This window comes from Euphorbia lathyris, chromosome 2 (genome assembly GCF_963576675.1).
Source record: "Euphorbia lathyris chromosome 2, ddEupLath1.1, whole genome shotgun sequence".
NCBI classification, from domain to species: Eukaryota; Viridiplantae; Streptophyta; class Magnoliopsida; order Malpighiales; family Euphorbiaceae; genus Euphorbia; species Euphorbia lathyris.
Window position 1 is genome coordinate 75257596 of NC_088911.1, and position 27557 is coordinate 75285152.

The 27557-nt window shown below is 36.3% G+C and overlaps 1 protein-coding gene across 2 annotated transcripts; it reads left to right on the plus strand.

The window, feature by feature from the left end:
* The first annotated feature begins 11441 nt into the window (after positions 1-11441).
* Positions 11442-22095, plus strand: LOC136218625 (uncharacterized). Of its 2 annotated transcripts, none has more exons than XM_066005633.1 (9): positions 11442-11609; positions 11697-11796; positions 11949-12129; positions 16464-16536; positions 16612-16791; positions 18999-19096; positions 19222-19310; positions 20338-20511; positions 21818-22095. In XM_066005633.1, exons 1-9 carry the CDS (start codon positions 11567-11569, stop codon positions 21987-21989), a joined length of 1110 nt encoding a protein of 369 aa, XP_065861705.1. In that variant the 5' UTR covers positions 11442-11566; the 3' UTR covers positions 21990-22095. The 2 variants fall into 2 exon arrangements, with proteins under 2 accessions (XP_065861705.1, XP_065861706.1); XM_066005634.1 differs by having other exon boundaries at positions 19017-19096.
* The last annotated feature ends 5462 nt before the right edge of the window (positions 22096-27557 follow it).

Below are 27557 nucleotides of genomic sequence, written 5' to 3' on the forward strand. Positions count from 1 at the left end.
TCAAGCGCTCTACGTCTCACATGGCCAAACCACCTTAGTCGGTTTTCTCTCATTTTATTCTCAATAGATGTGACCCCTACTTTTGTCCTAATTATTTCATTACTCACCCGATCCTTTCTCGTATGACCACACATCCATCTCAACATACGCATCTCCGCCACCGACATCTTATGGATGTGGCAGTGTTTCACTGCCCAACACTCTGTAACATATAACAATGCTGGTCTAATTGCCGTCCGGTAGAATTTCCCCTTCAATCTATTAGGCATGTCGGGGTCACAAAGGAAACTCGTAGCACTCTTCCACTTCGACCAACCAGCTTTAATCCTATGAGCAACATCTCTATCTACTTCTCCATCCGTTTGGATAATAGATCCTAAATATCGGAAGCAATCCGAGGCCTGAACAACTCTCCCATCGAGGATAATTGTCCCTGCCTCCCTACTCCTATGGCCGCTAAACTTACACTCCAAATATTATGTCTTACTTTGGCTCAACTTAAAGCCTCTAGATTCTAGAGTTTGTCTCCATAGTTCCAACTTCCTCTCCACTCATTTCGTCTCACTAACCAACACAATATCATCTGCAAACAGCATGCACCATGGTATACCATCTTGAAGTGAACTTGTTAGTTCATCCATAACGATGGCAAAAAGAAATGGGCTTAGTGCGGAACCTTGATGCACTCCAATCGTAATAGGAAACTCTTCAGTCTTCCCAACACTAGTACATACACTCGTGCATGCTCCCTCATACATGTTCTTTATGATGTCAATATATTTCCGCGAAATGCCTTTCCTTATCAAGGCCCACCAAAGTACTTCCCTTGGTACCTTATCATATGCTTTCTCCAAGTCAATGAAAACCATATGCAAGTCTTTCTTCTTATTTCGATAGTGCTCCATTAATTGTCTCATTAGATGGATGGCTTCCATAGTTGATCTTCCCGGCATAAAGCCAAACTGGTTTTCCGAGATCTCCACCGTCCTCGTTAGCCTTTGTTCAATCACTCGCTCCCAAAGTTTCATAGTGTGACTCATTAATTTGATTCCCCGATAGTTGGCACAATCTTGGACATCGCTGTTGAAACACCTTTCCACAGGATTTTGATTTGACAAAATTATTTAAGTACAATTAAATATTCTATAACACACTAAGTTTAAATGCTTTGATTTATTGTTACTAATGTGTGTGTTCAATGTTGAGTTTATAATTGTTACAAGACATAAAGATCATAAGGCCCAAGCCCTATATGAAAGTCAAAGCCCAAGTCAAACAAGGCCAAGATCACTCAGCCCGCGTATTACAAAACGCTGCCGTTGAGTATTGAAACGCAGCTCAGCAATGAAGGATCCAGAAGATCCACGTAGATAACTTCGGTAAGAAGCTGCTGAACTGTCTCGACAAAACGTACAAGACAGCCGCTGACCACAAAGCAACTTCCAGACCAAGTATTTCCTCTTTTGGTAAAGAACAGAATACGCAGGAAGCTATCTGTTTGACATTACCAGATTTGGAGGAACATACTGCCACACTGACCGAAGAACAGAAGATGCTAGAATTTGATTGGCTAAGAGAACTGCTGAACAGACTGAGTGAAAACGACATGAAGTCGTTTCCCTCCAACGGTTATTTCGAAATTCGAAATAACCAGAAGCTCTCACAGCTCTCTATAAATAGAGCATTCAGAATCCTTATTCCATACAGAACTTTGTATACAAAAGTTCTGCATCCAAAAGCAAAGCAAATCTTACACGACAATTTTCACATCTGTGTAAAAGTCTAGAGTGATTGATCCTCAATCATCTAAGGTGTTCTAGCAATTGTTGTTTAGGACAAATCTTAATCATTTCTAGAATTAGAAAGGAGAAGCTGAGTACTCGGTTTTAGTACTTAGTGAATTAGAGTAGAAGTGAGTAGAGGTATAGAGGAAGGTACTCTTGTTATACTCAGCTTCTGATTTGTAAAGGGTTTTTGAGTCTCTACCTTTAAAGAGCTCAGTAGTGAATTGGAAATCTCGGAACGTGTTCCGGGGACAGGACGTAGGCTTAGAAGAAGCCGAACCTGGATAACTCCGCTGAGTGAAGTATTTCTAACCCTTAACTCCTTAATACATTGCTTGCTTAAAACAAACTAAAACTGACCAAGTAAAAGAGGTCAAGCTGAGTTGTGCGCTGCAAACGACTTAGTTCAGGAATGGACTCTAAGTGCTATTTCCTGACTTAAGCAACAAAACTAACCTAGTCACCAGTTGACTAAGCCAGTGTCTTGCTGATTGCTCAGCGCCGCTGTCATATACTTTCTTCTTAAGAAAAAGAAGTTTGCCCTAATTATTTAAAAAGGGTAAAATAGTTCCTAACCCCCCCTTGGAACTATCTTTGCAACCTTACAAGGGACCAACAAGTGGTATCAGAGCCTAAAAGCTCATTACTAAAGGTTTAACAACCTTGAGTTGATCCATACCATGGGTGAAAACAGCACTCTGTTTCTCCCTGGAAACCAGACAACTCAGATATTACCTGAGGGGCTGTCCATTACTAGGCCTCCCCTATTCTTCGGGTCAAACTATACCTTTTGGAAGAATAGGATGAAGAACTTCATTCAAGCTACAAACATGAGTGCCTGGCTATCTATAGTCCAAGGCCCGTTTGTACCTGTGAAAGTTGTTGCTGGCCAGTCAGTTGTTAAAGCTGAGGTTGAATGGACAGAGGATGATCTCAAGAAGCTACAAAATCATGTTTCGGCTATAAATATGCTTCACTGTGCGATGGATGCTGGTACACCATATGTCGACTTCAGTCTTACAATATTTGCTTATGTGTATGCTACCTATTGTGTAAAAATTGTGAGGATACATGTGATCCATTCGTCTTATTGTTTGTAAGAATAAAAATTGATATAGGTCTTATGCTTGTTTGTCATAGGTTGTTACTTCCAAGAAGGGGAGGAGCTAAAGATGAATATTAGTGCAAACTCTTTCAAGTAAGACTTGTGTAGACTCTTTCAAGTTGTTTATTTGACTTAGCTTTTATTTTCAAATAACATAGTTGATCACTTGGTTGGATATCAATTTCAAAATATCAGCGTGATGTTCGAAAGCTGAAAATTCCTTTAACTAGATTTGAGACAGATGTGACTTTTCGCAATAAGAAAAAAAAAACATCTAGCTTTGCAAGCTCTAATATATTGTAGGCTTGAACTTCATTAGGCTTTGGAATTTGTAGTTGTTAACTTATGTATATGCTGAAAGCAGATAAATTACACATTTTACCTTGTGGCAATACAGTCTCACAAATTTTGGCCAAAAGATCAACTTTGGCAGCGTGATCTTGCACGAGTTATGGAAGTCCGCAGAGAATGGGCACAACAAGCAATGATATTGAAGGCATGAGCGAGTTTTTGTTAGGATCAAGTTAAATGTTAGCTTAAGTTATGCACATTATGGTACATTGGTGATTTTGTTGTTTTTAAGTCAAATTGCGTACATGTAAAGTTTTATATGTGCGATTTGTGCACATTTTTGTGTATGTACAAGTTTAATGTCATATATAAAGGTTATTTATACATTATTTGCATTATGTTGGGATTGCACTTTGGTTATATGTACAAGTTTATGAAAGAGGTTGTTGAGCAATTTCCGCAAGTGCACGATTTCGCTTGTAGTAATAAAAAGATATCGATCCCACAGGGAACACTTTTTAACGAAAACTTATTTTAATTCAGTTTGATTCACGCTTTAGGTTTATAATATGGAAAATCATTATTTGGAATTGGATTTGGTTTTGAGATGGAATTAATAAGAATTAGATTAGAATATGTAGAATGTTAGAAATCAATTCTGTTGAATATGAATTACAAAACAGAAACGTTTAGTGTTTAGAAAAAGAGAATAAATGTATTCGTTTGTATTAAGCAAAGAAAACAACTTTAAACTTTGTATAAATTATAAAAATATAATAACGTAAACTCCTTCAATTAAAGGGCTTTGAACTGCAGACAATCTTCCTACGACCAGGATAGATCGCTACCTTAACCAAATTAATTCTCAAAGAATGAATTTGCCTAAGTGTTCAACAAAGTTTCCTTGTAAAGATATTGAATTCAACTACATATTAATGAAAACACCAGAACTCACTTCAGATCATTTACCATAAGTGCTACATAAAAATATATTGAATTGTATGAACTTTATTAGATGAAGTATGAATTTGATACAAGTTTACAGAGAAAAAGAAGCATGGAAGCTTTCGTCGACTTTCAAGTGAACGGGTTGTCAATCCTTTCCTTGAACCTCGATTAAAGTTTGTCAGGCTCCTGGGTCGAATCCTCTACTTAATCTTCTCGCTGAATCTTCGGAATAGAGACAGATCCTTCTACTACCAAAATGTAAACTAATATAAACAGATCTTAATCTAAATCTAAATGCTATTGTGTTTGTATTAATGAGTAAACAATGTGTGTACGGCAAATTGCTTTACAAAAATCGAACTCTAATCTCTGACTCATTTCTGAGTCAGAGTTTCTGCATAAACTCTGCACTAATCTTACAAATCTAACTCTCTCCCCAACCCTCAAATCAATACTTTATTTATAGATGTTGAAGAGTCGTGTTTGAAAGGTCGTGTCCATTGTGAAGAGTCGTATCTGTTGCGAAGAGACGTTTCTATCCACCCGAACGAACGCGTTTCTTGGAATTTAAACATGTGAATGGTATGCTTGCCATAATTTCTGATCTTACCGAGAATGGAAATTCTCGGCCGAGAATAGGGAAGTGATTTTTGGTCTTCGGAACACAAAGGAGAGTTGCCAGGATTTAGCGTGTCGCGACCGAGAATCCTATAATTCTCTACCGAGAATATAAATTTTTCTCCCGTTTCTGACTTCGTTCTCGTCTTCCTCGTATCGGTGTGCTGATTTCTTCGTCTTTTGGCTCCTAACTTAGGGTTTTTCCTTCGTTTTTGACCTGTTTTCGTTCCTATTTGGATTTTATCAAATATTTAGGTACCTTGTATGAAAGAAACATATTCGGACGTAAAAGTACTCTAAATAGATATAAACAGCACGATTTCATATCAAAACTGATGTAAATATTAATGATATTTTAGGTATATTTTGGGCTTAACAGAGGTAAAAAAAATAGAAAACGGTATATATGACAGAATTGGTACTAAAACTGTCATGTGACATTCCTTAACTTGACAGATATGTCTAGATATATTGTCATTTGAACGTTAATATTTGACAAAATTTAATACAATTTATGTCATGTGAATTATGTTATGATGACAGTTTGAAAACAAAAACTGTCATAACATTAACATAACAACTTCATTTTAACTTAATATTTTGACAGATTATTTAAAAATGATGTCATGAGAACATATATTCGGTGACAATTGTTATTAGATAATCCGTCATATAATTAGTGGCCAGATGACAAGTCGCTATTTAGTCGCTGTCATGTGAGGCTATTACTGATGACAGAACGTGACCGTCATCTGAAGCATCAACAGACGGTAGCGAGCCCTGTGACAGTTTTATATCTTGTGGGATGACGGTTTTTAACCATCATCTGAAGGGTTTTTTGGCATAGTGGTATCATACACTTCATTACCATGCCCACTTCATCATGAACTGTACAATCTAAGTGGCAGGTACATAGTAAAGAGCTTTCAAGTATCATATAGCATGTTCTGTGTCCTAGAAGAGATGGCTACAACATATGAGAATACTCTTATCCTATGAATGTTCATTAAGTGAAATAATGTTCATGCCTACAACATATGGTTGTGTGTATAGGAATTTCCATGTACTGAATTCGTTTGTATATACAATAGTCAGACATGAGTATATGATAAATAATGGTTGTGTATGTGTATGAACCTGTTGCTATCTGTGTCACTTAAATATACATATAGCATGTTATGTGTCAATGAAGTATAGTGATGGATTTATGATGCTATCAACACAAGTTTTATATCAATTAAGGAATAGACATGTATACACGAATAAGTTGTCTACTTATTATATAGCATGTTCTGTGTCACTTGAATATACATATGTCTACTTGAATTAGTTGTCTACTTTGTATTACAAAAAACGGATAGCGTGCAAGGAGGGTATGATTATGTGACGTACGAATATCGTACAAGGGGGGCGTGATGCACGAATAGCAACAAAGGAGATTTGGATGCTAAACAAACATTGGAGTTGGATGCGTGGAATACTGGAGGGGCATGGAGCCAACATTGAAGATCAGATTGATTACCAAGTAGATTTGTAATCAGTAATCATTCTATTCTTTAAGATTTGCTCTATGCCCATCTAGTAGTCCACACCATCCAGCTCAGTGTTTGTTTAGCATCCAAATCTCCTTGCTATTCACACATCACGCCCCCCTTGTACGCTATTCGCACGTCACATCATCATGCCCCCCCTTTGCTTGCTATTCGCTCATCATATATCCCCTGCATACTCTTCAGTCTATGTCCTGGCAGTTGCTTCATAACCTGCCCTATTGCTGAGGTATCGCTCAGCAATTCGCTCTCGGCCAGGAAATGACTCCTCAATGAAGGGCTCTATTAACATTCTATAAATATGCCACAACAGCTAGAAAATGCATTTATAAATTAGACCCCAAACATATGAATAGATAAATTAGAACCCAAACATAGGCAAATGCATAGATTTATATCATCATCTTACCGTGGCAATACTATGGGAAGGGCGATCAAGTAGCTAGGGCATAAATACATACCCCAAATGACCGATATTAGGATGATAAATTTTGGTCATGAACATGAGCTGTAAATAATAGTAATGTCATGAGTGTATATGCATATATATGAACTGCTTACTATGTGTTAATAAGTTCATGTTCTTACAACTAGAGGTGTACGGGAGGGGAGATCGACAGAGAAGTCCATATGGACTATGAATAAACCTCCTTCACAAGGGGTGTTTGGAGGGCCCTTCATCATGAAATTCCATTGCCGACGGTCAGGACCTGCATAACTATTGATGAGCCACCTGGGTGCCTCATGTCGGAGTAGGGAAATCTATGCCTCAACACGGGTATGGAGGTCCTTTATACGTCTATCCATGATCGATATAACTAGAGTAAGTATAGTGTTGGGTTGTGGACTCTTGAGAACTGGTAAAAGCTTCATATTTATACTGTGGGTAAGTGAAAGGTCTAGAAAGGGGAAAAGGTAAATGAGAGTTATTAAGTCTCTTTGTATACGGTACGTGATTAATGAGAATTAGTTGGTTTTGCAGATATCAAGACTTGGGGATTTTAGGCCCAATAATGACTTATAGATATATGCAGATCAAGTTAGATTTTGCTTCCAACACCACGCCTTTGAAAGATTGACAGATTTGGAGATGTATTAATTGCTTGTTGTTTTTACCTTTACATACATTCAGAAATTTGTCTAGTTCAAATGTAAACAGATTATGAGTATTAGTCTGGTTAAAATGTAAACAGATTGGCAAATTTAAAATCATTGATATACATAAATTCTTGTTCATTTGATTATGTTTCAATAACTAGATTCATTCGAAAAAGAAGGCAAAGAGTGACATTTACGTTAAAAAAATATCATTTAAACAACAATACAAAGACATTAAAATAAACGAATCTGTCATCTGAAAATAAATCCATTGACATGATTGATCAAGACCTATGTCATCTGAAACAAGCTACAACGACATAAATTATTATAAAAAACTGTCATCGCGAATACCAATATGCAAATTTCCCATATATCTACTTGACATTTTTAATTATTAGTATGTCATGTGATGACATTAAAGGTGACGTTAAGAATAAAAAAGCTGCATCCTAACAAGATTAATATGACATTACAAAACTAGGCTTATGTCATGCATCATATCTTCACATGACAGAACCTAACCGTCGTCTGAAGGTGCAACAGACGGTAGTGAGCCCTGTGACAGATTTATATTGTGCGGGACGACGGTTTTTAACCGTCATCTGAATGGGGTTTTGGCATAGTGATGACATTATCAGTTGCGCAGAAGTCAACTCTTTATCTTGTCCAGCGTGGTTGATTCTGTCCAACGTGGCTTGATCTTTATCTTCCGTATTGATCTTATCTTTGAGACAGCTCACTGACTTCTAGATCCTTTTAATTGCTGGGCGGGAGCTTTGATCCACAAGCCTTTGTGTAATGGGCTTGGATTTAAAGGCTTAAACCTTATTTAATTTCTTTGAACTAAAGCTTATATTATCAAACACTTCAATAAGGATATTAGTATAAATAAATCAACATTTTATTTTAATGTGTTGTTAATTATGAAGATTTTAATTTAATATTTTTGTCATAATTAAAATCAATGTGGAAATTGTGTTTCAATATAAATAAGCTTTGACCCTTAAAAAATAGCATCCATCTCAACTTGGATGGTCGAACACCTTTTTATGTTCATGATAAAACCCGATATCCACTTACTCAGGAATTTTCATATGCACCTTAATGAGCAAATGAATTTGCTCATTCACCGTTAGATATAGGCTTATTAAATCTAAGCCTTAATTAGGATGCTTTGAATTTCCACTTTAGGATTATAATAAGCCTAAATCTAACGGTGAATGAGCAAATTCTACATGCTCATTAAGGTGCATGTGATCAAGACTGTCCACTTACTATTAGAGTCATCTAACGGTGAATGAGCAAATTCTACATACTCATTAAGGTACATGTGATCAAGACTGTCCACTTACTATTGGAGTCTTGTATAACGTTGTCAACTTACACAATACGTGGATTGCTCTTACTACAACCATCGTATTAATACATTCATTAGAGAAACTTAAAAGATCACCCTAAGATAATTAATCTCATAATTAAGGTCTTCGGAATATGAAGTTCAATGTGTAGGGTTTTTATTGCGCCCTTTAGATATAAAAACACATTTGAATATAAAAATCTATCCCTTACCAGAGATAATATTCTAGAATGTAAGGTGTTGTTTGATAAAACTGAAAATTAAATACTGAAAAAATAAGTACTGAATTTTAAGTGCTGAATATTATAAGTGGTGAAAAATATTAAGTGATATAATTATTATAAAAATATTAGTTGATAATGTTTAACTTAAAATGTTAAGTTAAATATTTTGACTTACCAAAATAAATGTTTTTTTAACTTAATTTATTAATTTAAGTGGTGGAGAAATAATTGTTATCGAACGTACTTAAATTAAATAAATGCTTAATATTTTAATTTAAGTCATTAAGTGGCTTATCAAATAAGGTCTAACTTTCCTATGAATATCTGTGATGATCTTGAGAAGTTGATGAATTCTTTTTGGTGGGGATCGGATGTTTCAGGTAAAGGTAGCTTACATTGGAAAGCGTGGGATAAGCTGTGTTGTCCTAAAAAAGCTGGTGGAATGGGTTTCAGAAAATTGCATAATTTCAACTTAGCTTTATTGGCCAAGCAAGGTTGGCGGCTTAGCTCAAATCCTGAGTCTCTTGTGGCTCGAGTTTTTAAGGCTCTTTATTATCCAAATTGTTCTTTTCTTGATGCATCTTTATCTGATGGGCCTAGCTTCATTTGGCGCAGTATTATGGGCGCTCAAGAATTGTTAAAGTCGGGTATTCGAAAATTTGTAGGGGAGGGTGGGGAGGTCCGGATTTGGGATGACCCGTGGCTCCCTGACGATCATTTTCCATATATTGTAAGTGAAAAATTGGATGGGGTAGGGGTGGAAGTGGCTGCTGATCTAATGGAGGAGGGTCAGCGATCTTGGGATGTTGGGTTAGTTTCGAGCATTTTTGCTCCTCGAGATGCAGATCTTATTCTCCGTATCCCCTTATCTGATCGGGTTGATCAAGATGTGTGGTATTGGAGGGATGACCGTCGGGGCAACTATACAGTTAAAAGTGGGTACATAAAGCTTATGTCTGGATTTGGAACAAATTGGTTCATTGATTCTCCTCTATGGAATAAAGTTTGGAATCTTAAAGTGCCCCCTAAAGTTAAGAACCTCCTTTGGCGGGTTCTTGCTAACTGTTTCCCTTCTAAAGTCGCGCTGAAAGCCCGAGGGGTTCCTATCTCAGATTTATGTGAGCTCTGTCATGGGGCGGTGGAAGATTCGTATCACATTTTTCTCAGATGTACTATGGCTCGAGCTATTTGGACTATTTCGCCTATTGGGGATGTGGGAACCCAATTTCAAAACATTTTTGATTATTGGGGGTGGATCTTCTCTAAACCGATGGAGCTTGTTGAGCTTGTAGCGGTCTTATGGTGGATTATTTGGGGTTATAGAAATGACATTGTGTGGAATCGGAAGGATTCACAAGCTTCGATCTTGTTCCATTCGGCTGTTTCATTCCTATAGGCCTGGAAGAAAGCGTAGGCGTCGGTTTCTCCTTCAGGTAGTCCGGCTGTGCCAAGCCTGAAGGTGTGGCAGCGTCCTCCAATTGGATTCCTAAAATTGAATGTGGATGGTGCGTTATTTGTAGACAAGAATGTGGCTGGGTTTGGGTGTATTGTTCGGGATGAGTTGGGCCGTTTTGTTGCGGCTAAAAATGGATCCTTGCAGAATTATCAAGATGCATCGTTCATTGAAGCGCTATCGGTCCGAGAGGCTCTTAGTTGGATCAAAGACCGCGGATGGAAGGATATAATCATTGAATCAGATTCTTTGATCGTGGTACAGTCTATGGCCCGCCCGTTACAGGTTTCATCTCCTTTTAACGCCTTAGCCAATGATTGTCATTTTTCTTTGAACGAGTCTTTTAATTGCTCTATTCGTTTTGTCTGTCGTTCTGCAAACTCTGTTGCTCATTTGTTAGCTAGAAGTAGTATTTTACCTTTACATCGGGGTGAGTGGTTTTCTATACCCCCTGATTTTATTTGTAATATGCTTCTTCTTGATTCTTAATATATGTTATTTGGTTGTCAAAAAAAAATAAGGTCTAACTTTCAAATTGAAATTTAATGAAAATATGATAAATAATTTATTAGTCCCCTAGTTTTTACCTAATATATTGTTTAGTCCTTCTATTTTGAAAAACACATTTTAAAGTCCCTATTTTTTTGCCAATACTAACCTTGTAGTCCTTTTATCTATTTTTTTTAGATTTTTAACCATACATATCTTAGCTTTTAGGACAGCCACAATATAATACAAGTTGACTGTGTTACTCTGTTATTTTATATATATATATATATATATCTGTTTATACTAAAATATAACGATTACAAGTCTGAAAAAACTAGATAAAATGATCAAAAGGTTAATATTGGTAAAAATCATGAACCTTATAATATATTTTTTAAAATAGAGAGACTAAACAATGTGTTAGATAAAAAAATAAGAGACTAATAAATTATTTATCCATGAAAATAGGTAAACTTTTATATGAGAGCTATTTATTTATTTATTTTAGGTTCGGTATTCGGTTTCCATTCCATTGCCTGTCTCCCTCCTCTCCATTAACGTTCCAACTCCAATCAAAGCCTTATTAGTATAACTTAAACTTACAAAAGTAAAGTAGATTGTTGTAGTGAATCAAAGATTAGATTTTATGAACAACGTTGCAGCTAAGGTCGCAGTGATTGGTAGTGGAAGTGGGTTTTCAGTTTCAACTCTTTGTCTCTTCTTCTACTTAATTTTCTCTCGCACACGATCTCACTAAAACTTGAACCGCGCTGCAGTATCAGGAGCGGTATGCGCTTCAACTCTTGCTAGGAATGGAGTTTCAGTCACTCTCTTCGACTCCGCCCGAGGCCCTGGCGGCCGCATGTCCCAGAGGAGGTTTTTCACAATCTTTCCCTTGTTAATCATTTCTCCATTTCAACTCTTTCTCTTCTGTTTTCAATTTGTATCTCTTTCATCTTATGTGATCGATTCATTAAATTCCCCTTTTGGGATTTTCCTTGTAAAAACTGGATTTCAATTTCTAACAGAGAAATTGCTGAAAATGGGACGGAACTTGTGTTCGATCATGGTGCTCCGTGTTTTAGCGTTCAAAATACTGATGCGTTGAGGCTTGTTCATGAATGGGAATTGAGAGGTCTTGTTGTTGAATGGAAAGAGAAGTTTGGCTCGTTCGATTGTCTCTCCAACAAATTTCTTCACGTTGAACAGGTTTATAAACTATTCTTCTTTTATGTACTAATTTGCTTAAATTTTGCAGACTGTACCCTGTTATGCATATATAAACTATGGTACCATAGGTTGGATTGGGTGGAAAGGATCCACACATACATCTTAAGAAGTCAGTATCCAGTTTGATTTTGAGCAGCAAATTTTAATTGGGAGTGACTACTGAGTGCCTGATAAGCTCGAACTCGTTTAGTTTGTTCCACCTACAAAAAATATATATTAATTGCAAAATCATAAAAGGAATCAAAATAAGCAAGCTGACTTCTCAACTATTAATATATATCTCAAAGTAGCTAGATAGCATTCTGCTTGCGCGCATAGGTACTTGTATATCCTATTCCCATTATAATGCATACATCTGTTCCTAAGTCTCCATTTGGGTGATTCCAACATAAGATCATGGCAATTTGGTTAATCAATAATATCAATTTGCACTTATTGGGTTACTTAGCCTTTTGATCATCTGTGGCACAATAATCTCTTTCCTTCCCTTCTAACTTCTTAGTAGCTGAGACAATCTTCAAACTACCTCCAGTAAGACTCTAGTTGGCATCCCTAGTCGAGATCATGTTGATCAACCCCAGTGAATTCTAATACCTGTTAAAGGGACTGGCAAAGAAAAAAAAAAGGGGGAAGTGTGGGCATATTTTTGTACAGGTGAGGCACTTTAGTCCAAATGTTTGCGTATGTTCATGGATATATCAATGACTGTTACTATTTCTTGTATGTTGTCACCTTTATTTTGTGTGATTTTAGCACTGAAATCTCCTATTTGAATTTTCAACAGTTGTTGGTCTGTGTTTCTGTTTTTCTATATTTAACTTTCTGTGTTTAATGAAAATTCAAGTTTCTTTTATTTTTGGGTAATGACACTGTGTTGCATGAACAACTCGGAACTTTTTGTTGTACATTGTTCGAGTGCATATACTTCAACTTGAATAATCTATATATAATATAAAACAGTAACGATGGAACTGAGGTGTCACTTCCTCATTTTTTACTGATAAAAAATATAATATAATATATAATATATTAGTTTTTATTTTATTATTATATTTATCTATAAAAATATTATTTAAAGTAAATGTGAAAATCAAATAATAATATTTAATTTATATAACACATTTATGTCATTAATTGTAATTATTAGATTGTATTTTTATTAATATTTATATATTAAGATGAATCCGTGCATCGCACGGGCCAAAAACTAGTTAAGTGCATAAATGGTCTGAGTAGCTATGGGTAAATTATACTCATGGCCTTCCAACTTGGGTGCTTTTCACATTTTGGTACCAAATTTTCACTTAGAAATGCTTGAATTTGGTGACCAAGCCCAAATTACGAGTTTCTTACCTTTTGACCGTGACACATCATTCTTTAACTCTCTTTTAACACATAGTTTGGGCCCACCGTACTTGAAAATACTCTTTTGTCCTTCACCCACTCACCCTTTTCCTTCTCTTTCCCAAATCCTCTCTTTCTCAAATCCCAAAAGTTCCAATTTCCATCATATGAACCATTGCTCTCTCTTAAACCTCTCTCATGGTTCTTCCCTTTACATTCCATAAGCTATGGCAGTAATTCAATTTCAACAATGGATTTTTTTGTTGGAGTCAAACCATCTTATCTTTAATATTTTTTCTTTCAATATTTTGATCCCATCAACTGAGAAAGCTTATGCACTTCTTTTTCAGTCTCACATCCGTAATAACTAAACAAACAAAACAGAAAAAAATCGTGAAAAAAATCAAGAAACATAGATTGAAAGGTGTGAAACATAAAAATTCTTCATTGCTATACCAATAGATCTTTCCACGTTTGCATCTTATCCAGGTGCTACCATATACTCCGATGATGCAGCACCACCACCTTCACTATCATCAGCATCATCTCACCAAACCCCTCACTTTCCCACATCACCAATTGCAATTGCAGGAATTTTGCATCAAAGAACATAAGTAACATCTCACGCTAACCTGTAACAGTTTCATATCCGATTTGGAGAACCTTTTGCATTTTGTTTTTGTCGATGTTAGTTGGTATACATTGGACGAAAAGGGTCTGGTAAAAAAAAAGGGGCGGCCCGGTGCACTACGCGTCCCCGCTAAGTGAGGGTCCAGGGAGGGGTCTCACCACAAGGGTGTACTTGGGGCAAGCCTTCCATTGCCAATTTTTTTTGGCAAGAGGTCGCTCCTAAGACTCGAACCCGTGACCTTCGGTCACACGACAACAACGTTTTACCGTTGCGCCAATATGTATGCTGTCAAGGTGGTGGGGGAACCTTATAATATAACCACGGTGGCAAAGTTTGATTGGAAGATTTGAAGTCTTCCAGAGATCAATTAAAGGCATCCTTAAAAGTTCAATCATGGGCACACCTCAACAACATTGTGACTCCAACTTATGGTAGGATGAAATTGTTTAGGAGAAAACTAAATGGATTGGAGAATCAAAGATGAGAATGATAGAGTGCAATGTTGATGGCGATTTGGGGAGACAAGACCGATTGACGAGTGAGTAGCAGTTTAGTTGATTTTTGGAGTGAAATACAATTCGATTTGGGAGATAGAGGAAACTGGGATGCAAGCAGAGAATATGAATTCAAAATCTAAAATAAAATCATTTCAGATTCAGGATTGGTCTGGAAGAGACAGAGACGAGGGTGGCTGCTTCTGTATGTGAAAATTGATATCATTTCGGATGAGAAGAATGGTTTCTTCGAGCATCTCCAATAGAAAGGAAGAGATGAGAATAAACAGAAGAGTGGCTCAATAGAGGGAGAAGCAGGAGATTGAGAAATTCTAAGAGAGAGAATGGTTAGCCTTGGTAAATTGAGAAGGGTAGAAGAACTTTTGAAAAATTAGTGGGTCCTATATTTTATGTTGAAAAAGCATAAAATGCTGATGTGGTATGAGTAACCTTTGATAGCAGTTCATATGGGATACAATGTTAGGTCATCACTAAGTTCAATACTTTTTAAGTAAAAAATAGAAGTTTAGGTACCAACGTGTGAAAAGCGCATTAGTTGGAGGGCCATGAATGTAATTTACCTGAGTAACTACAATTAGTTGCATATGGAGATAGCTGAAATTGTTGTTTTGGATCAAGGAAAATAATAAAATTTTACTTGTTTTTACTTTTTAGAACCAACCCTGCTCATTGGCGGCGGTATTGATGATGTGCTTGTCATGTGATCTCCAACATTTTTCATCGGATACCCTAATCACATGATACAAAACGTGATCTACATTTTCAAGAAAGAAATTTGAAACCACTAAACTATAATATATACAATAACATAATAACTTGTCATGAGCCATGGAAGGAAAGGATTAGTAAACCCTAACTGGGTATGTGCACGGGCAAGAAGTTGACACCAAGCTTCCATTTCAAAGAAGAAACATTTATATATGGATTTTGCTAGAGCTACTTCACTTTCCTATCAATCCCATTTGAAATGAGAGCATTAGTAGCCCAAGGTTTTCAGAGTGTGCAATCCACCAAAATAACTTTACTAAATCCACTACAAAAGAAACATTTGAAAGAACTCATAAAAAATGTCACACATTGCTCCAGAAGGAAATGAATCATGATTTACGAAGAATCATATGGATGAAAAAGAGAGTGAGAAAACCATAGTGCATTTGGGAAACTAAAATGAAGTAGAGACTCCTTAGGATGAAGGAGGAAGATGCAGGGAAGATACCAAATATAGGAATCTGAAGGATATATAGGGAGAAAGTAGAGAAGGGTAAACAAAAATGAAGAAGCGAGATCCATTAATTGGTTATTTAGCAAAGAATTACTTTGGATAAAGACAGACAACAAAAGGACAGAAAATGGAAACAAAAAAATAAAGGAAGCTCAACTAATTGATTTAAGATTAAAACATATTTATGTAGTTTATTTTCATTCCCACATATAGTCACCATCCTTCTGTTTTTTTAATGAACTTGTATCCTGGTTGATCAGATATGACTGGACTTTTGTATTACTACTCAGTGTGCCGTTTATTTTTTATTGACATTCAAATTTGAACTTGAGCTGGAACTTTTCAATTTTATACCGCCTGCTGCACTAAATATAAGACAGGCACAAGTGACACTGCTAGTCCAAGATGCTTAGACTCAATAATTGCAGCAAATTAGTCTTACCTTTTGCTGAATAGCGTGGAAAATATAGGATGTTATTTATCTTAAAGGATTTTTTTTCAACTTTAAACTTCTTATGATGCTGGTGTTAGATGCAAGATGGTGCGCTTTACATTTATTTTATTTTTCAATAGTAATATCTTTATATATGAATTTATTTAGGAAGAAGTGGGCAAAAGATATGTTGGTGTACCAGGCATGAATTCTATTTGTAAAGCATTATGCAATGAGATCGGTTCGTATTCATCTTTTCTCTTTTATTCTGGAACCTTTAGAGTTCAATTACCAAATGGTTATCTTTGTGTTTCAGGAGTGGAAAGCAAGTTTGGTATCGGGGTTAAGAGGTTGGAATGGGTTGATGATGTGAATTCATGGATGGTAATGGGCATGGATGGACAAAATCATGGTTATTTTAAGGGAGTGGTTGCATCAGACAAAAACTTATTGTCTCCAAGGTTCAAAGATGTGACGGGACATCCACCACCATTAGGTAAGCATTTAAATTGAGATAGATAGAAACTAAATGTTTACTTGTAGATTCTATTGAAGTCAAAACATTGATTACTATTATTTTCTTCTTTCTTTCTTGCTCTTATCAGAAAGAATATGAAAAGAAATTGAAGCTTTTTTGCTTCCTCTTGTTTTCTTCTTTCTTTCTTGCTCTTTTGGTAAGGTTGTTTTGTATTATGTTATCCCAACTAGATATTTCTAGGGAGAATGAGAAAGTAATTTTTATTATAAGCAAGCATGCTTTTTATCATTCTTTTTGCTTCATCTTCTTGGAAAGTTCTTCCTATTTTACCCGAACATTTACCAAGCATGTGCATTTGATAACATGGCATGAATAACTGCACAAACATCTACTGCCTGTGTCATGGAATGCGGTTAAAATACAAAATAGTTTTCAAACTTAGCATTTATAAAAAAAGATTAATTTTATAGTTAACATTGTAGCTTTAATAGTTCAAACTTATTTAAATAAATTGCAAACTTTTTTTAATAGTTCAATTTTTTGAGCTTGTTAGAGATTTAATTTATGTAATGACATTATTTTCGGATAATGCACTGAATTTAATTGATATTACTAATCATATGATTTGCTTGAAATGTAATGTTTTATTATTTTATTTATTTTTCAATTTTTTTTTTTTTCGGGAGACAATGGTGTCATTGTCTTTTTAATTTGTAGCTTTCTATCATAGGTATATTTTAGGCAAAATGAATATTCATCTCATCCATTAAGAAAAAAGTATAAAAATAAAAAATCATATATGCAATTTATGTAGTATATATACACCAAAATTTCTAAATTTATACATATTAATATATAAAAAAACTATTATTTATTCTCTTAAATTTTTATTCTTATTTTTTATTTATTTAATACAATATCTTTAAACTAATATTTAACATTATTATGAAATTGATAAAAAAAAAATTTCAAATTTTTTTTCTTTTATTTTATCTATAAAATTCATTTGAGATAAAAGTTCACATTTACAATTTTGAAATATTTTTTATTCATTTTTGTAGTGAAGCAAGTGCTTTGCGGCTAAATTGAAGTTCTATAATTATATAAAAATTAATACATCAATTACTATATATTGAAGAGATTAATATTACATGGGAAAGAAAAGAAAAGAAAAGAAAACATAAAATAGAAAGAAAAATAATTGTTTGATCATTATAAAATAAAGTAAAGGGTAATTTTGTTATCTTAAATTTGATTTAGTCTAATTTGACCATTGACTCTAATAGAAGGACTAAGGCCCTATTCTTTTTTACTGAAATTAAATGAATTGAACTAAACTGAAATTACTGAATTGAAATAATAAATTTTATATATAAATAGTTATAATTATAATAAATAATGATAAATTTTATATAAATAATGATGAATTATAATAAATAATGATGAATTATATATAAAGAATGCTAAATTATTATTTTTTTTTGGTAGGGAAAAGATTGCTAAATTATAAATAATATATATATATATATATAAAATAATAATAAATTATATATAAATAATTATAATTATAATAAATAATGATAAATTACTGAACTGAAATTAAGTAACAAAGAACATGGCCTAAATAGTTTGATAGAAACAAAACTTAGGGACTACATAATTATTTCTAAAACACAAGGGCTGACTAGTGTAATATGTAAAAACATAGAGAGTAATAAATTGCTTACCTATTCTTTGTGTGACCCATGGGATTGCTATCTAGCCTAGTGCCCCACCATGTAGGAATGCCACATCAGATGGGCACATACCTTTGAGCTTTCTTTTTTCTTTTTGGGAGAAAATGAAAGAAATTAGAGTATGTTTATACAGAAAATTGTAAAAGATATATTTGAGAATCTGACAAAACAGCCAAATTGCCATTATATCGATCACTAGACCTTATAGAAACTTGCTCCAAATCTCCACATAACATATTAAATAGCAATGCAATTAGTGTTTTGTGCTGTATTTAATCCTCAAGGAATATATCATAAAGCGTTTGTGTATGTAACAATTTAGTGAACATACTTGTGAGTTTAGGGATTAGAGAAGGATCACCTGAGATGGTGCCATCACACAGCTTCATTTATTTTTATTTCATTTTCTGTCTTTATATGAGTTCCCCAGTTGATGTACAGTGGGGAAGGCTCTTATCTTTACCCATTAGCCATTTATGATCAATTCAGATTTGCGGTTGGTTCCAGAACTGGCAATGAAGCTAGAAGATATTCCTGTAAATCCATGTTTTGTTCTTATGCTAGCATTTGCTGAGCCTTTGTCATCAGTAAGTTGTCACCTATTTATTTTTGTAGAGCACTTGCTCGTAAAAAGTTTGCCCATATGATTTTATAAAGACCGGCTGAAATCCAATTTTTCATGAACTGACTGAATTCTGTTGCGGTGGTTAAGATACCTGTAAAAGGTTTCTCATTCAAAAATTCTGAAGTTTTAAGCTGGGGTCACTGTGACAGTAGCAAGCCTGGGCGTGCCACCTTGAGGTATGCATTTTATCACTTGCAATGATACAAAACAACGAAACAACCAAGCCTTATTATTCCTAGCTAGCTGGGGTTGGCTACCTAGATTCTGCTCTAGCTAGTACCCGTTTTTTTCCACTATAATATGTCATTGTAAGATCTTCAGAAAGATTTTTATCAAAAAAAAAAAGATCTTCAGAAAGATCTAATAAGCTGAAGTCAATTTCATAATTTTGATCTAAGTTAATCTGTCTTCTTTCTTCTTATACTATATAGAATTTCTATGTTGCATGAAAACATACCTGGAAACTGACAAGGAAATGGACACTTGAAATGGTTTTTCGTTTCAAAATATAAGAAATGGAAACATGGGGGAAACGTGTAAATAATGAAAATATAAGGGTATATTTATGAGGGCGAGCCTTGGCGCAATGGTAAACGTTGTTGTCGTGTGACTGAGAGGTCACGGGTTCGAGTCTTAGGAGCGGCCTCTTGCCAAAAAATTGGCAGGGGAAGGCTTGCCCAGTACACTCTTGTGGGGGGCCCCTCCCTGGACCCTCGCTACGCGTAGTGCACCGGGCCGCCCTTTTATAAGGGTATATTTATAAAATTTATAACTATTAAGGTATTCATTCGTACTTCTTTATATAGAAAATGAAAAGAATTTACATAAAAAGGGTAAAAACAGGTTTTTATTTTTCAGTTTGAGAAGCTTGAGAAAGTTGATATAGAAAATATTAGGGATCTAATGCGAAGTGTGATATGCATGATATATTTGGTCGATGCACAAATTTGCTTCTGGAAACCTATTTTATTTTAATCAAAGTAGTTTCCAATTTTTTAAATTTACAGAAATGTTAACCAAAACGTTTTCTACGAGTTCCTGAAATTTCAAAGTTTCCATGCATCATAGCCGAAATTTTATTCAATCAAATTTACAGACGGGAGCATCTGTAGGCTCATGTTGAATCAGATGTGTTAATTGTGAGATAAATAATTTCCCTGTTTTTCCACATTCTTATATTTGCTATCTTGCTTTGTCGTGTAGTGAACGATGGGTATTGCATTCAACAGTGCAGTACGCTAGGGATGTAATTGCCCAAACTGGACTTCGGAAACCTTCAAGTGAAACATTAGCAAAAGTAACTCAAGAGTTGGTTCAAGAATTTGAAAACACGGGACTTAATAGCTCTCAGCCATTTTTCACAAAAGCTCATCGATGGTCAGTATTTACATTAATCCGCTGAAAACAGTGCCTGCTATCTTTGTTTGAGTTTCACGTGGAAAAGTTGGCATTAGCTTTTTTTCTTCAAGTCTATCCTAGAAATATTAAACTCTGAGGCATTGGATTACTCCAGTTTCAACTCTGAGGCATTCTATAACCTACCCGAATCTAGGGCTGTAATCGAGCCGAGCCGAGCTTTGGCCTACTCATGCTCGGCTAGTCAGAAAATTGACGAGTTTGAGCTCAACATCCTATTCATGAACTTCGCTCACGATCAGCTAATTAATTATGTACATTTGAAATTTCTTTAACACAAAACTACATAGTTTTGAAACCTACAAAACTAAAATTTACACAAAACTACATTGTTTTACATTTCACCTTTTATAGAAATACTATTATTAAAGAAAACATTGAACCAAGCTTGCTCATGAACACTGTGATCGAGTTTGTTTATGATCTTGTTCATGAACCTATAACCGAATATGTTCGCGAGCTTTCGATCCGAGTTTTGCTGTGCTCAAGCTCGGCTCGTTTATAAATCGAGGTGAATGTGTTCGAGCTTTTATTGAGCCAAACGAGCGGCTCGGCTCATTTGCAGCCCTACCTAAGTCTGTTTGATTTACTTTCTTAAAATGGCTAGGGAGAAAATGTATATACTATAGCTGTCCCTATCTATATTACTTTGCTGGAGTAATACAGCGAATTGAATTCAGGTTCAATTTGTTGGGCGTAGATAACCAAGTGAATTGATCAATTGATATTGCATACTTTACATCTAAGTGACAGGTCCTAGAAAAGTTAAGGCTTGGGCTGAAAATCTAGAGATAGGGCTTGTATATGGCACCTCACATGTAGTAATGGTACTCTGAAGGAATAAATGTTATTTGAGTGCAGATATGGAGCAGTTGTCAATTTTAAAAAGAAAGAAACTAGAGATAGGGCTTGTAAAGGGGACCCGAAAATTTCTAGTGGTTATTTGAAGGAAGAAATGGACTTTAATGTCCATTTTTTAAATTATGAAAGAAATTGGAGTATTGTTATTGGAACAGATTTGAATCCAAGCGATTCCCACTGTTATGTCATCAATCGGTTTGGCCTTGTGTGTCTATGTATTTGCTTATTATATCATCTAGGTAATGAATCCATGGAAAACGCCATAAGAAAAGGTTTAGACTAAATTCATTAGATGGATAAATTTGGCATATGATATGATTGCAATTAAACTTCACGTGAGACCTTTTATGTTTGGGTTTAAAACAGGTAATTTTGGTTGTGACTCTCTTTGTTTGTATACTGATAGGGGAAGTGCTTTTCCGGGTGCAACAGTAGCAGGAGAAGAAAAGTGCTTATGGGATAGTGAGAAAAGATTGGCCGTTTGTGGAGATTTCTGTGTTAGCCCAAATGTGGAAGGTGCAATACTTAGCGGCTTGGCTGCAGCTGCAAAGCTTATAGAAACCCCTAGTTGCTTGTAGTTTACATTATTATGTGAACCAACTCCTTTATATTTATTTGTTTTCCCGAAATTATGAGAGCATTTAATTTATAAATTATTGATAATGTACTACGTTAATTATTCTATTCTTTTTATGTCATTCAAAATTCTAGTTTGTTGTAGAAAAATTTGAGGCAGATTAAATTCCAAGGGAAAATGAGCACTCCATTTGGCGATTGCTCAACAGTACTCTCCCTCGCCGTTAATGCATTATGCACCTGTTGTCGTGAAGAAGATGAAATGCACTTTTGCTCATACATGTAAAGTAGCCCTTTGGCGTTCACTTAGTTATGATTTTGTGGATTGGTATTGTAATAATACCACCTAGATATTCTTCCTGTCCAAATTTAGTTATTGGGTCTCAAGATTTCAAAATGTCTCCACATATATTCGAATCCTACTCATTCATGTTTCTATCGTCATTTCTTAGGATTGTTGCTTGTTTAGGCTTTCTATCTCGGTACCACCCGTTTCGGGCTGAATCATTATAGACTCGCTAGTTTCCGTCTGATTTGTTAACACATAAATGAAGAGTCGGCTATGCTATCGATTGTAACAGTCTGATCCAATACCTTGTAGATGATGTCTGCTTTGCTCAAATCCAACCGATTGGGTCTCAAGACTTTAAAACGCGTCTAAATATATTAGAAGCACACTTTATTAATATACTTTAATAATTATCTCTTTATTTCTGATGTGAGGTTCAGTTCATTCCTGGTCCTATCGCATTCCCTTAGGTTGCTCATTGTTAATGTCTTCTACCCTAGCGCCACTCATTGTAATAGTCTGGTCCAATCCCATTTAGATATTGTACGCCCACCCAAATTCAATTGATTGGACCACATAAATTTAAAACGTGTCTACATGTATTAAAACCAAGCTTATTAATACTACCCCAATAACTCTCTCTCTCTCTCTCAACTTTGATTTTTGTCATTTTATATACTGCTTGTGGTGGTTATGGTACTCCACGAACGATCTAGCGCATGAGAAGGAGATGATGTCCTGTCAACTTTTAGTATTAAAAGAGATATGAGTTCGGAAGGGGAGGGGGGTTTTCTTTGGGGATCGAGAGATGGAATAGATAGGGCTCTATAAGTTTTATATTCGCCGTTGGCGAATTCACATGAAAGGGAACGAGGATTTTTCAACGAAAAAAGTGCTTCTCTGAACCGAAAGTAGTTTTTCATTAGACAATTGTTCCCTCCACTCTCGACTTGGATTATATATCCAAAAAGGTCCGCTCTTAGCCATTCCACACACTGCCTAACAGAGGCGTGGTTATTTAAAGTGGATCCTCTCTTTTCTAGTAGATGTCGTACCTGTTGCGCATCAACTACATAGACCCGTTCCTTTCTGTTTTTGCCAGCACTTTCCGAGGCCGAGCCAGAATTCTTTATTTGAAAGGGCAGGCAAAGTTCGAAGGTTGCTATCCCAATAGGCCAACGGTCGGAACAAGGAGAGGGTCCGACAATTATACCACCGCGGTCGAAAAAGCGTGTTCCCTTTAGATAACACGCATCGTAGACCATCCTCAGCCTTCTTCGTTTTTGATGAAAAATAAATCCAATCTTGATCTCTGAAAGTGTTTTCCTTCCCCCATTGCATTTCCCCTCCTCCGTTTCCTACATATTTGTTATAAGGTCAAGTAAGACTAAAAAGCATCATTGGAGACGATAGAGAGGAAGACATGAAGCTCACGACTCTACTTGCTGTTGAGGGAGCCTGGATGCATGCAGTTGGTAATGTAGCAACTCTAATGTACTTCGCCATATGCCTCTCTTGGAGTAGAGTGCCTTGGTGGAAAAAGGTTTTCCTTTTTGCGAGTTTTTCAAGGAAGCTAAGGCAAGCTAGGTTATTGATCTAATTTTAGTGCCCTTTAGAGCATCCAATATTCTCTAAGCAGAAGAAAGCTAACACTCATTTCCTCATTCTATTTTCATTGAACGAGTGGTTGCTAGTCCTTCTTCATCCATTTTGAGTTCCTAATAGCCTTCGATTCTTTCTAAGTATATGCCGTTCTCGAAAAGAGGGCATCCAGTTTCAAGCCATCAATCATAGAGGGATAATCCCTTCCAGTTGCAGTGGGAGTTGGAGTTTCTAGAATTTTATCAAGAATTCTAGGATCACATAGGTCAGGATGTGTTTCTTGCTTGTATTGAATGGTTGGAAAATGGTGTGTTCCCTGAAAAATTGAATGAAACGGTTATTGTTATGATTCCCAAGTGTAATGCGTCGATTGCCTTAAAGACTTTAGACCCATCTCCCATTGCAATGTGTTGTACAAATTGATTGCTAAGGTCTTAGCAAATAGGCTAAAGGGCATACTCCCGGAAATCATTAGTGATACCCAATCATTTTTTGTCCCATGGAGGTTAATTATGGATAGTGTGCAAGTGGATTTCGAGACAATACACTTCATAAAGCGCCATAATAGGGGAGAGGTGGGGGAGGTTGCCCTTAAGATTGACATAAGCAAGGCCTATGATAGGGTTGATTGGGGATTTTTGGAGAATGTTATGACCAAGATGGGTTTTAATGATAAATGGGTACAATGGATTATGTGGTGTGTCACAAAAGTCAAGTATAAGGTCACGTTGAACAATGATTTAACGGATACAATTATTCCTGGGAGAGGGCTCAGGCAGGGAGATCTGTTGTCTCCATATCTCTTTATTCTTTGTGTTGAGGTTCTATCTAGATTAATTTCCTAGGCCGAGGAGAACAACCTTATTACTAGCTGCAAGGTGTGTAAACGGGCCCCATCGGTTACACATTTATTTTTTGTTGATGATAATTTCCTATTTTTTGGGGCCACGGCTTCAGAAACCAGTACGATTGTGAAATTGTTGACTGAGTATGAGCATGCTTCTGGGCAGGCGGTTAATCTTAACAAGTCGGGTATTTTCTTCAGTACAAATGTAAAGCAGGAAGTTAGGGTCAACATAAAGAGTATATTAAATGTCTCTAATCCATTAGATACAGGCCGATATTTGGGTCTCCCGTCCCTAATAGGGAGATCTAAGAGACGTATTTTCCTTTTTCTTATTGACAGGTTAAGAAGGAAATTTGGGAGTTGGGGTCATCGATTTTTGTCTAGTGCAGGGAAGGAAGTATTGATTAAATCAGTGGCACAAGCGTTGTCGACTTTCTATATAAGTACCTTCCTTCTGCCCCATTCTATTTGTGATGACCTGTTGAAAATTATGAACTCTTTTTGGTGGGGTTCGAAACTTGAGGGCAAACAGAGTATCCATTGGTTTGACTGGTCTAATCTATGTCAAGGGAAGGAGCAAAGGGGTCTTGGTTTTAGGGACCTACATATGTTTAACCTAGCCTTGTTGGGAAAGCAGGGTTGGAAACCGATTCAGTCTTCGAATACTTTGGTGAGTAAGATATTCAAAGTAAAATATTATCCAAATGAGTCTCTCCTATCGTCCAAATTAGGAAATAATCCTAGGGTTATTTAGCGTAGTATTTGGAGTGGAATTGATGTTTTACGGTTGGGTTTGAGATAGAAGATTGGTACTAGACGTTCTGTTAATGTGTGGGAGGATCCCTAGGTTCCAAATCTGCCTGGGTTTTCGATTATTTTGTTTCGTGTCCCGGGTTTGGAGGATATAAAAGTCGCGGATTTTTTTGTTAGAGAATTCGAGGGCATGGGATAGAACTAAGGTGGCAGGGTGCTTTTGTGAAGAAGAGGCTGAAGCTGTTCTTTCCATTATTATACCGTACCAGGAGATTGAGGATGAGTGGGTCTGAAATTGGACCAAGGAAGTTGTGTACACGGTTAAATCAGGTTATACTGAGGGTATGGCGGGGAGTAATGGTGTCGAGGTTATGAAGGGGTGGAAGGAACTGTTGAAGTTACTTGTGCCGCCTAAAATGAGAAACTTTTTATGGCGCCTTTGTCGTGGGTTTTTACTGACACGCAACAGACTTGTCCAGCGACGAGTTAATATTCCCAACTGTTCTATGTTTTGCAAGTTTGAAGTTGAAACTGACAAAACATTTATTTGTGCTGTGTGGAGCCACAGACGAGATGTGGTGGGAAGCGGGTCGGAACACTCCATCCCTAGGAGACCCTAGCTTGCTTGAGCACTAAATCTCCCACTCTAATTCTGTTTGTCTTGACCTTCCTGTTGAGCACCCGGGCGATGTGCCTTGATGGAGAGATGGCTTGCTTTATCTTTATGGGCTTGGGTATGGAGATGCGATAGAAGCATGAGTTGACCTGACCCTTTGAGTATCGTTGTTAGGGTTCCAAACCTTCTAGTCTCTAGTCTGATATCTTGTTTCACTTTTATTTCAAGGGTCTTTGTTTAACAAGTCTAAAGCAGATGAGGGACTAGCGAGTTCAATTCTCTTCTAATATGAGGAGGAAAGTTAGTAGTGTCTCTTGCGAGACCTAACCATTCGTTCTAACAAGTGGGTTTCCTTGTTTTTAGGCTTTTATGATGTATAGTGCAAACAAGCACGGGAAAAGATACCAATCCAAGAGAGAAAAGAAAGTCCACGAAATTACATAAAAGATAGGAGAAAGCTTTTTTATCTAATAAAAGATAGATCAATCCACTTTACCAGAAAAGTCATAATGGAATAACTTAAAGAAACATATTTTAGTCACTACGTTATCTAGTTTATCTTCTTTCTCTTGTGAATGAATCTTTTTCGAAAATGCACTTCGAACTCTTTCTATACCTAACCTCATAACGACCCTTGAAGTAAGATTATGTGAAACTGACTGATTAAGTAAGTCTCCTGGTTGCTTGGACAATTGAAGAGGATCACATCAGATGAAATGGTTCACATTTTGGCGATTCTACATGCCATTTGGAACAGGAGGATTCAGCTAGTTTGGGCGAATAAGCTGTTGAATTCAAAGCAATGTTTCAAAAGCATCAGGGAGGTCATAAGCGACTGGAAAGCGTTCAGGGCTGGTTATATTGGCGGGTCGTGTAGCGGGGCTAGAAGTCGGAGTAGGCGTAGGGTGGGGTGGCAGCATCCATAGCACGGGTTCGTCAAGTGCAACGTGGATGGGGCGATCTTCACAGGTGATGGCAAATGTGGACTCGGGACGGTTGTTCGAGATGATCAGGGGCAGTTCATATGTTGCAGTAGCAGCATAATTCAAGGGATGAAGGATCTGAAGATTATAGAGGCTCTAGCTGTAAGGACGAGTCTATTGTGGATGGCAGACATAGGGTACCATCAAGTGGAATTCGAATCGGACGCCCAACTTGTGTTTGACAAAATCGGAGCCCCAAATCTCAATTCGTCCGAATTCAGGTCATTAATTTAGGATTGTCATTCTATACTTCAACGTTACCTAGGTTTTAAAATTTCATTTATTTCTCGTTTAGTGAACGGTACGGCCCACCTTACGGCTAGGCAAGCTCGCTACAGTGCTAGCGATTATTATGTGTCAATTGTGCGACATTGGCTTGCTGATGTTATTTTTAAGAATTTGCATCCTTTAGGCTTTGATTGAATGAGAGGTTTTGAAGGGTAATTAAAGGGAGGGTGGGGAAGGGGAATGAGGGGGAGA

What these genes read in the sequence shown, in the direction of transcription:
- LOC136218625 (XM_066005633.1), top strand. Translation starts at nt 11,567, where the DNA reads ATGAACAACGTTGCAGCTAAGGTCGCAGTGATTGGTAGTGGAA. An exon ending in AATTTCTTCACGTTGAACAG is followed by an intron (nt 12,130 to 16,463) that starts GTTTATAAACTA and finishes GAATTTATTTAG; the next exon opens with GAAGAAGTGGGCAAAAGATA. An exon ending in TTCACAAAAGCTCATCGATG is followed by an intron (nt 20,512 to 21,817) that starts GTCAGTATTTAC and finishes GTATACTGATAG; the next exon opens with GGGAAGTGCTTTTCCGGGTG.